General features: G+C 39.5%; 1 protein-coding gene across 1 annotated transcript in view; it reads right to left on the reverse strand.

Moving 5' to 3' along the window:
• LOC150075239 (mitochondrial glutathione transporter SLC25A40-like) overlaps positions 1 to 2,366 on the reverse strand; it is a 92,524-nt gene extending 90,158 nt beyond the window's left edge. The window contains exon 1 of the mRNA XM_090388410.1: positions 2,195 to 2,366. Coding sequence (XP_090244536.1) covers positions 2,195 to 2,288 — 94 coding nt within the window. The 5' untranslated portion in view covers positions 2,289 to 2,366. The remainder of the gene's footprint in view (positions 1 to 2,194) is intronic.
• Between the last annotated feature and the right edge of the window lie 9,217 nt (positions 2,367 to 11,583).

Genomic DNA, 11,583 nt, shown 5'->3' on the forward strand with positions numbered 1-11,583 from the left:
AGTTTGCATCAACATTTACACAAGATGAGTTAATCAAGGAGGAGAGGGCCAGATGTCTATCAAACTCTAACAGGGATTTAAATGATTTTGTAATAACTGAGAGCAAAGTGGAGGAGAAATTGTTGAAGTTAAATATAAGAAAGGCAGCTGGGGTAGATGGGAGCTATCCAGTTGTATTAAAGGAGGCAGCAAAAGAAGTAAGCAAACCCTTAGCCATAATTATGAGAACATCTTTGGACCTTGGGGAAGTCACCACAGACTGGAGATGTGCAAATGTATCTCCAATTCACAAAGGGGGATCAAAGGGTGAGAAGTAATTACAGACCTGTTAGTTTGACTTCTGTCCCAGGGAAAATAATGGAGTCACTGGTTAAAGAAGCACTGCAGGTTAATTTAGACAAGACTGCAGCAATAATTCAGACACAGCATGGGTTTGTCATGGGGAAGTCTTGTTTGACCAATTTGATTTTAATACTATGATGCATTCACAAAGGAACTGGATGCAAAACATAATTTTGATATCATATATTTGGATTTCAGGAAAGCTTTTGATACTGTTGCACATGGAAGACTACTGTACAATTGGAGCAGAATGGCATTAAGGGCAAGTTGGTACAATGGATAAAAGGATGGTTGAGTGGGAGAAGACAGAGTGCGGTAATAAATGGGTACTGCTCTACGTAGACTAATGTTATTAGTGGTGTCTGTCAGGGGTCGGTGTTGGGCCGATTGTTGTTTTGTATATTTATCAATGATATTGATGAGGTATATCAAGCTTAATGTCAAAGTATGCAGACATTAAAAGTAATGACAGTATACTGCTGCAACAGGATCTGGAAAGGTTGGGTAGATGGGCTGAGAAGTGGCAACTGAATTTTAACATTGACAAATGCAAAATACTGCATATGAGTAGCAGTAACCCCAGAGAAATGTACCAACTATGTGGTGTTACACGCAGGGTAGTGGAGAATGAAAGAGAAGTCAGATAAGTTTTCTGAGCAGTACAGACAGACTGCCAAAGTAGGTCATGGGGTCTTGTCAATGATATATAGGAATTTTGCGAGCAGGGTTAAGGAGATGATTATCCCCTTGTATAAGGAAATGGTCAGGCCCCACCTTCAGTACTGCGTACAGGTCTGGAAGCCTCATTTTAGGAAGGATGTAGAGTTGCTAAAATGAGTACAGAGAAGGGCAACAAGACTGGAAGGGAACAAAGGGGTGCTCTTATGAATAAAGGCTAAAATTCTGCACATTGCAGCTTCTGGAGAATAGGCACCTGCAAGGTGATCTGATTGAGGAATATAAGGCCTTGAATGGATTGACAGGTTCAGTGCTGATGGGATTCTTCCTCTTGCTCAGATTACAAACCTGAGGGGGCACAGATTCAAATTGAGGAAAGATGTGCCGAAGTTTGCCTTTATTCAGCAGGCAGTTGATTGCTGGAACAAACTTCCATCTGTTGTTGTGGAAGTTGATAGCTTAAATAAACTTAGGGAGAACTGACAAATATTTGGAATGAACGGATCAGTGAAATGAGGTTTTTTTTTTTTTTTTTTTTTTTTTGGCTGATGCTGTATATTGATGTAGTTGCATTTCAGCCAGTCATTTAAGACTAGGTTCCACATCATGGGCTCAAATACAGATCCTTGTGGACATCCGCTATGAACAATTCTGGTAACTGACCCAGAAGCAGGCTTAACAGTTACTTTCCTGTTGTTGAAGACAAACATTTGGAATGAATGGATCAGTGAAATGGGAAGTGGTTTTTTTTTTTTTTTTTTTTTTTGGCTAATGCTGTAAGTTTGCTCTCTTGCATCATGTGCCTCTACCAATGCTAATGACCAAATTCATGGGTGTTCAAAAGATGAACTATATTTATTTGTAAATATACTGATATTAACTTGTATTTTTCTGAACTTAAGCACGTGACTTTAATTCGGGGTTTGGGTTTCATACTCGGCATATACGTTGACAAAGTTTTTGGCACGTTTTAATGCTTTAAACGTCGATTTATAAGGCGGAATATACGGTAAATATCTAGAAAACAAAATGAGGGGAAAAGAGAGGTTCCAGGGCTTTTAACTCTTGATGTACCAAGTATTAAAATAGGTGAGTGAGTGTTCATAAATTAATGAATTCATTATTATTTACTATTCATAATTAATGGCTTGTTGCAATTATCACTATTACATACCCAGTAATGTTGTTGCAAGTGCGCCGGTGCACGAACAAATACAATGCTGTGCGGGAGTCAATTTAACTTGCTGCTGAGCAATCTGTGAACTCATAGTGGAGCGTAAGAACGACAATATATATATTTTATATCAAGAAAAATATATCAACAAGTAAGAAAATATACAGTCCAAATTTTCCTCTCTATGCTTTTAACCATTAATATCAAAATTCGTTAGGCAGATATGAAGCGAAAACATAACCAACTGAAATGAAAATCATATACACATAGTATTGCAAAACAACTTTCTACTGAAGTGGTTTAGTTGATGAAAGCAATGAGAACTACAGTCATGTAAACAATCCATTTCGTATGGGAGAATCACGTGTGTTTGTATAACATAGAGGGCACTGTAATCCTTCTCTTCAAGCTGAAGCGTCATTACGTACGATATCGATGTAAAATGAGAAGGGCATAAAAAAAATTTGCATAAAATTAACGGGCTTTCTCCTGGGCAGAAGATGAATCTGCGACAGGGGCGTATTCAGGGGGCATACGGGTATATTCCCCCTTAAACATGCGTATAAATGTTCCTAAGTCTATCTAAAAAAAAACACTCAAAAACCTGGTCGTTATGCACCCCACTTACGATGATGATGATTATTATTATTATTAGCTATAGCCAAAAAAAAAAAAAAAATCCTGTGCTACCTTGAGAGAGAGAGAGAGAGAGAGAGAGAGAGAGAGAGAGAGAGAGTCAGAAGTAGAAGGGAATCACCAAGAAAGCAAGAAAGAGAAGAATAATGATATCCAGCTCAGGACCCTGGGTTTACCGAGCCCATACTCGTCAGATGTGAGCCCCTGTTGTAAAAGGCGAAACAGGGCTCCTCCGGGATAACTGAATACGATTCAGATCTACGAAACTTATGGCAAGAAAAGTTAACTATCTCTGCCAAGTGCATAATAATGTAACATTAAATTCATTTATGTTAATTAAATTAAATTAAGTATACAAGGCTTATTTAATTCATCATCATCATCAGCAGCAGCAGCCATTTTCAATCCATGCAGGATGGAGGCCTCTCCAGCAACTTTCCAGTTCCTTCTCTTTTGTACAATGGCCATCCACTTACTACCAACGAACTCTTCAATTTCATCTGTCCATCTCCGTTCTTGTCTTCCAGGTCTTCTTCTAGCTCCTCTTGAGTACCATTCTGTTATTTTCTTAGTCCATCTGCCATCATGTCTTCGAGCTATGCATCATGAGCTTCGAGCTATCCAAGACCATTTTAATGCTTTAATTTTGATAAGAATGTCCTTTATTTGAGTTTGCTACCTAATCCATATGTTTCTCTTCTAATCTACCAGTCAGATTCCTAATATAATTCGCTGTGTAGCGAAGAATTCCATTCTTCGTTGTATAGTTCTTAGCTTCTCTTCCATTCTTTTGGTGAGTGCTCAAGTTTCACTTTCATAAGTCATAATGAGGAGTATACATTTGTTCATTGTTTTACGTTTCAGACAAATTGGGACATTGCTCTGCAGTATGTGACTATATTTCCTGAATGCTATCCATCCAAAATTTATTCTTGGATCGATATGTCTCTTTGTCGAACTCCTTTCTCAATTTTAAATTTGCGCTACTGTCTTTTGTCTAGTCTAATAAAGGAGGTAGCGTTCTCATATATTTTCATCAAAATCATAATATATGGGGTATCTATGCCTTGTCTTTCCAATGCCCGAAACATTGCCTTATGCTGTATGGAGTCAAATGCACTTTCATAATCCACTAATGCCAGGCATAATGGTGTTTTATATTCATTTGCTATCTTAGCTGTGATATTACGTGAATGTGATCCATAGTTGAGAATCCTATCCTAAAGCCAGATTGCTCCCTTGATTGTTTCTCAGCAAGTCTCAGCTTATTTAATTACAGTATATTAAATACAGTATAAACATTAAAGTTCTTTCTTACTTTAAAAATAACTCAAAAACCACTGGTGAAACTATAAATTCTGCTTCCCTCCATCGCCGGATGACTGGGGGACCTTTGCGATCTTTAACAACAATACTAAACCAGCTGCCGAGTCCCCTTGACTCCGTGGCATCCACACCATAAAAACCCTGCGACTGTAGATGTTGTTATCATTGGGTTTTTTAGGAGCATCGGCAACTGAGGCCGTATTGCTCCGTGTATATTGTTTGTAAATTGCGTGCTCTGAGGTCGATTTTTTGTTTTTGCTGGACGAAAAACCTACTCTCGCCTGAGATGGACTAACTCAGACACATTGTGAAAAAGGCCCATAAAAATTCCTCCAATTATCGACGGAACTCGAACTCTGGTCTTTTCCACCCGGTGTGTGGAGGACTGCAATCCAATCAACTGTGCTACCCACGAACGCCGTGACTGTTGAATCACTCCACTCATTAAAGCTAACTTTAAATGGATGAAGTGAAATTGCAACACAAAATTGTTTTCTCCAGCCCAGATTCGATAATTTGCCAATCAGAGATTCATCAAGGTAAAATGAGCTTCAGCCCTCCATAGATTGTTAAATAACCGTTCTGAATTCTCCGAGACTTTGTTAATCATCCTCTGAGTTTTGATTGTCTTAGGTTTCCAATCGATATTAGATATTTCATTTTATAGCGAAACGTTTATGGGCATAACCCTAAGTCTTTATATTAGCATTTAGCATCAGTAGAGGCATTTGATGCAAGAAAGCAAGCTTATGCAGCATCAGCCAAAAAAATAATAAATAATAAATAAATAAAAAATAAACACTTCCACTTCACCCCTCTGTTCGTTCGAAATACCTGTCCAACTGAGCCTTAAACTTATTTAGGCTATCAACTTCCACGACAAGGGATGGAAGTCTGTTCCACCAACCAACCACCCACTGGCTAAAGGCAAATTTCCGCACGTCTATCCTGCCATCTCGGGTGATTATTCTGAGCAAGAGGAAAATCCCATCAGCAGTGAGCATGCTCAAACCATTCAAGGCTTTATACACCTCTATCAGATCACCTCGCTGGTGCCTAGTCTCCAGACACTGTAATTTGCAAAACTTAAGCCTTTCTTCGTAAGAGCACCCCTTTGTTCCATTCACTAATCTTGTTGCCCTTCTCTGTACTCGTTCCAGCAGCTCTACATGCCTCTTGAAATGAGGCATCCAGATCTGTAAACAGTACTCTACCCGTAGCCTGACCATTGCCTTATACGAGGGAATAATCACCTCCTTATCCCTGCTAGAAATATTCCTATATATCATTGACAATACACCATGAGTTACTCTTGCAGCCCGTCTGCACTGCTCAGAGAACTTCATATCTGCCTGCACAACCCCCCCCCAGGTCCCTTTCATTCTCTACCACTGTCAGTGTTGTACCACAGAGTTGATACGTTGCTCTGGGGTTGCTGTTTCCCATATGTTGTACTTTACATTTGTCAATGTTAAACTTCATTTGCCACCTCTCAGCCCATCTGCTCAACCTTTCCAGATCCTGTTGCAGCAGCATAGTGTCAGCAGTGCCCTTGACAACCCAGCCAAACTTCGTATCGTCTGCAAACTTGGACATTAAGCTTGATATACCATCATCAATATCATTTATAAACACAGAAAAGAATAATGGACCCGATACTGAATCCTGAGGGACTCCACTAATAACATTAGTCCACGATGAGCAGTGTCCATTGATTACCACTCTCTGTCTTCTCCCCCTCAACCACCCCTTTATCCATAGCAGCAATTTGCCTCCAATGCCACACTGCTCCAATTTGTGCAGCAGTCTTCCATGTGCAACAGTATCAAAAGCCTTTCTAAGATCCAAGTATATAATGTCAAAATTATTCCCTGCATCCAGTTCTTTTGTGACTGCATCATAGTATCCAATCAAATTGGTCAGGCAAGACTTCCCCTTAACAAAACCATGCTGCGTCCGAGCTATAACTGAAGTCTTGTGTAGATGATCTTGCAGTGCTTCTTAACCAGTGCCTCCATTAATTTTTCGGGAACAGAAGTTAAACTCACAGGTCTATAATTACTTGTGTCAGCCTTTGATCCTCCTTTGTGAATTGGGGTCACATTTGCACATCTCCAGTCCATGGGTACCTTCCCTGACTCCAAGGAAGCTCTCATAATTATGACTAAGGGTTTGCTTACTTCCATTGCTGCCTCCTTTAATATAACTGGATAGATCCCATCAACCCCAGGTGCCTTTCTTGTGTTTATCTTGAACAATTTCTCCTCCACTTTACTCTCAGTTATTACAAGATTCTCTAGCTTACTGCCAGAGTTGAATACACCTCTGGCATTCCCCTAGCTGAATAACTCCTCATGTGTGAATGTCGATGCAAAATATTCATTTAGTTTGTTAGCTACCTGAGCAGGATCATCAATATGAAGTGGACTAATCTGATTCATCCCCTTCCTTCTAGAGTTTACATAAATAAAGAACTCTTTGCTGTTTTTCTTTGCATCCCTTGCCAAAGATTTCTCGTAATCTGCCTTCGCCTGCCTAACCTCCTTTGTAACTTGGTTACAGATCAACTTGTGTCAATCATAGGCTTCTGTGTCACGTGTTAATTTGTATGTATCCCATGCATTTTTCTTCTCTGCCATATGTTTCATTAATTCATCTGACATCCATTTAGGCCTAAACCTTGAACAATATTTCTTAGTTGGTGTAAAGCCTAGTAACTTCCAAGATAAGTTCTTTGAATGCTTCCCATTTTGAATTTGCTGTTGGTAACATCATCAGTTGGTCCCACCGTATAGAATTTAAATGCTGTCTCAGTCCATCGTAGTCACCTTTACGAAAGCAACATCCCTTCCCTTTACTCCTAATGGTAGTTACCTCTTTGAGTAAATCCCACTTTAGCACACTGTGATCACTGCCACCTAGTGGTTCATTTATCTGCAGATTCTTAATGCATGAAGAATCACTACTGATAATCAGATCAAGAGTATTGCTCCCTCTTGTTGCCTCACGAACATGCTGATGTAGAAAACAATCATCCTATAAATCCACAAAAGCCTTGCTAGTGTGCGAGTGACCAACCCACAAATTCCAGTCAATATCTGGGAAATTAAAATCCCCCATTATAAGACTCTCTGATTTACTGGCCCACTCTATTTCCCTGTACAATATCTTATTATACTCATCAGCATCATTAGGCCTATAGCACACTCCTACTCACAATTTTGATTTCCCTATGCTTATGTCACACCAAACTGACTCGACACTGCCCTGTCCATCGATGTCGACTAGCTTCACTTCCTTGGACTTTATGTGTTTCTTAACTAATAGCATAACCCCTCCTCGTGCAAACTTCTTATTTCCACCCCTTATTGTAATTTTTCTTATATAATTTTATTTTTTAAACACAAAACATATATTATGATACATGAAGTAAATATGTTAAAAATAAAATAAAATAACGAAAATACATTAATTTGCTTTGGCTGCAGACAAAAAGTTTCAGAGAAAGATTTCAAACTTTGTTTTTTAATATTGCTCACCGTTTAGTACTACTAGAAAAAAAAATTATAAAGTTCCTGAATAATTCCAAAAAAAATCAACTGTCTCAAAAAGATATTTTTACCGCATCCTTCACTACTAAATTCAAAGTATGGGCTGCTCAAGGTACAAAAAAAGGCTCAGGGGTTTATATCTAAAATTTTTTTCCTGAAGACCGTTATATTTTCCTTTCATATTGGCCCCGTTGTCGTAGCCTTGCCCACGCATATTTTGAATATTAATGTTATATTTTTTCAAAAATTTTAAAATGAATGTAATTACCCCACTACCAGTCCTATTTTCGATTTCACATAAACCTAAAAAATGTTCCCTGATTTCAAATTTTTTTTTCATCATTATAAATTACAAATCTTAAAATAATTGTCAATTATTCCTGATAACTGGCATCAGGTGTACAATCTAAAATCAAAGAATAATATTTAGGTTCCTGTAACTTATCTAAATTTTTTGTGCTTATAATATTTCATATTATATATAAAATATCATTTTGAATTTTTTTCTCTTTTTTTTTTTTTTGTTTGGTAGTTGTTGGCACATCGGCTTCTGTGGCCATAATGCACCTCCCAAGCGGGACAAACCAGATCGGACCTTCACGTAAGGGAAAGGGGATTAGCATTAGCATTAGCATTAGTAGAGGCATACGATGCAAGAAAGCAAGCTTATTCAGCATCAGCCAAAAAAAAAAAAAAAAAAACCCACTCCCATTTCACCCCTCCGTTCGTTCGAAATACCTGTCCAGTTGAGCTTTAAATTTGTTTAGGCTATCAACTTCAACAACAAGTGATGGAAGTCGGTTCCACCAACCAACCACCCGCTGGCCAAAGGCAAATTTCCGCACATCTATCCGACATCCGTCCTTCCTCAATTTGAATTTATGCCCTCTGAGGTGATTATTCTGAGAAAGATGAAGAATCCCATTGGCATTGAGCATGCTCAAACCATTCAAGGCCTTATACACCTCTATCAGATCACCTCGCCGGTGCCTAGTCTCCAGACTCTGTAATTTGCAAAACTTAAGCCTTTCTTCGTAAGAGCAACCCTTTGTTCCATTTACTAATCTTGTTGCCCTTCTCTGTACCCGTTCCAGCAGCTCTACATCCTTCTTGAAATGAGGCCTCCAGACCTGTATACAGTACTCAAGATGTGGCCTAACCATTGCCTTATACAAGGGAATAATCACCTCCTTATCCCTGCTAGAAAAATTCCTGTATATCATTGACAAGACACCATGAGCTACTCTTGCAGCTCGTCTGCACTGCTCAGAGAACTTCATATCTCCCTGCACAATTACCCCCAGGTCCTTTTCATTCTCCACCACTGTCAGTGCAGTACCGCAGAGTTGATACGTTGCTCTGGGGTTACTGTTTCCCATATGTAGTACTTTACATTTGTCAATGTTAAACTTCATTTGCCACCTCTCAGCCCATCTGTTCAACCTTTCCAGATCCTGTTGCAGCAGCATAGCGTCAGTAGTGTCCTTAACGACCCTGCCAACCTTTGTATCATCTGCAAACTTGGACATTAAACTTGATATCCCATCATCAATATCATTCATAAACACCGAAAACAACAACGGACCCAACACTGAACCTTGAGGAACTCCACTAATAACATTAGTCCACGTTGAGCAGTGTCCATTGATTACCACTCTCTGTCTTCTGCCACTCAACCATCCCCTTATCCATAGTAGCAATTTGCCTCCAATGCCACACTGCTCCAATTTGTGCAGCAGTCTTCCATGTGCAACAGTATCAAAAGCCTTTCTAAGATCCAAATATATAATATCAAAGTTATTCCCTGCATCCAGTTCTTTTGTGACTACATCATAGTATCCAATCAAATTGGTCAGGCAAGACCTGCCCTTAACAAAACCATGCTGCGTCTGAGCTATAACTGAATTCTTGTCTAGATGATCCTGCAGTGCTTCTTTAACCAGTGCCTCCATTAATTTACCTGGAACAGAAGTTAAACTAACAGGTCTATAATTACTTGTGTCAGCCTTTGATCCTCCTTTGTGAATTGGGGTTACATTTGCACATCTCCAGTCTATGGGTACCTCCCCTGAGTCCAAAGAAGCTCTCATAATTATGGCTAGGGGTTTGCATACTTCCTTTGCTGCCTCCTTTAATATAACTGGATAGATCCCATCCACCCCAGGTGCCTTTTTTATGTTTATCCTCAACAATCTCTCCTCCACTTTCCTCTCAGTTATTACAAAATCATCCAGCTCACTGCCAATGTTTACTTTACCTACATCATTCTCCTTCCTGAATAACTCCTCATGCGTGAATGTAGATGCAAAATACTCGTTTAGATTGTTAGCCACCTGAGCAGGATCCTCAACTGTTGAACCATCAATATCCAGTGGACCAATCTGATTCATCCCTTTCCTTCTCGAGTTCAAGTATGTAAAGAACTCTTTTCTGTTTTTCTTTGCATCCTTTGCCAAGGATTTTTCGTAGTCTGCCTTTGCCTGCCTAATCTCCTTTGTGACTTGGTTACAGACCAACTTATATCTATCATAGGCTTCCATGTCACCCATTAATTTATATGTATCCCATGCATTTTTCTTCTCTGCCACATGTCTCATTAGTTCATCTGACAACCATTTAGGCCTAAACCTTGAACAATATTTCTTAGTTGGTATGTAAAGCCTGGTAGCCTCCAAGATTAGTTCCTTGAATGCTTCCCATTTAGAGTTTGCTGTTGGTAACATCATCAGTTGGTCCCACTGTACAGAATTTAAATACTGTCTCAGACCATCATAGTCGCCTTTACGAAAACAAAAACCCTTCCCTTTACCTCTGATGGTAGTTACCTCCTTGAGTAAATCCCACTTCAACACACTGTGATCACTGCCACCTAGTGGTTCATTTATCTGCAGGTTCTTAATGCACGAAGAGTCACTACTGATAATCAGATCAAGAGTATTGCTCCCTCTTGTTGCCTCACGAACATGCTGATGTAGAAAACAATCATCCAATAAATCCACAAAAGCCTTGCTAGTGTGCGAGTGACCAACCCACAAATTCCAGTCAATATCTGGGAAATTAAAATCCCCCATTATAAGACTCTCTGATTTACTGGCCCACTCTATTTCCCTGTACAATATCTTATTATACTCATCAGAGTCATTAGGCCTATAGCACACTCCTACTCTCAATTTTGATTTCCCTATGCTTATGTCACACCAAACTGATTCGGCACTGCCCTGTCCATCGATGTCAACTGGCTTCACTTCCTTGGACTTTATGTGTTTCTTAATTAATAGCATAACCCCTCCTCCCCTCCTGTCCTGTCTATCCTTTCTATACACATTGTATTCCCCAAATTCCAGTTCCGCATTACTTATATCTGTGTGACACCACGTCTCTGATATCCCAACAATATCTGCCTTTGATGTTTTGAGCAATACCTCAAATTCATCAAATTTATTTACCAAACTCCTAGCATTGGTGTACACGCAGGTATACATGCACCTGTTTCTATTCTTTGCTACCCTAACGCAACCCATGTGTTTACTTGTACCGCAATGACTACCAGCAGTCTCTGAAATATCCTGCATCTTGTTTTTCAGACTTCTGCTCATATCAATAGAAGCAGTGCAAGAATCACTTCCACCTCTGCCAGTGGCTACTGTTAATCTATTAGTCCTTGTATCCCCCCCAACTAGCAGTTTTCCGACCCACCTAACACTGCCTCGACAGCATCAGCAAAAATTCTTGCACCCTTTCTATTTAAGTGTATCCCATCCCTGTAGAAGCAATCTCTCCTGTTAACAAGTACAGTCCAGGCTGAAAAAAATTCTACCCCTTGAGCCTTGCACAATCCCTCCAGGGCCGAATTGATCGACAAGGCTCTCATCATAT

The sequence above is a fragment of the Mastigoproctus giganteus genome, chromosome 14 (assembly GCF_048544385.1).
Source record: "Mastigoproctus giganteus isolate SK-2022 chromosome 14, ASM4854438v1, whole genome shotgun sequence".
NCBI lineage: Eukaryota > Metazoa > Arthropoda > Arachnida > Uropygi > Thelyphonidae > Mastigoproctus > Mastigoproctus giganteus.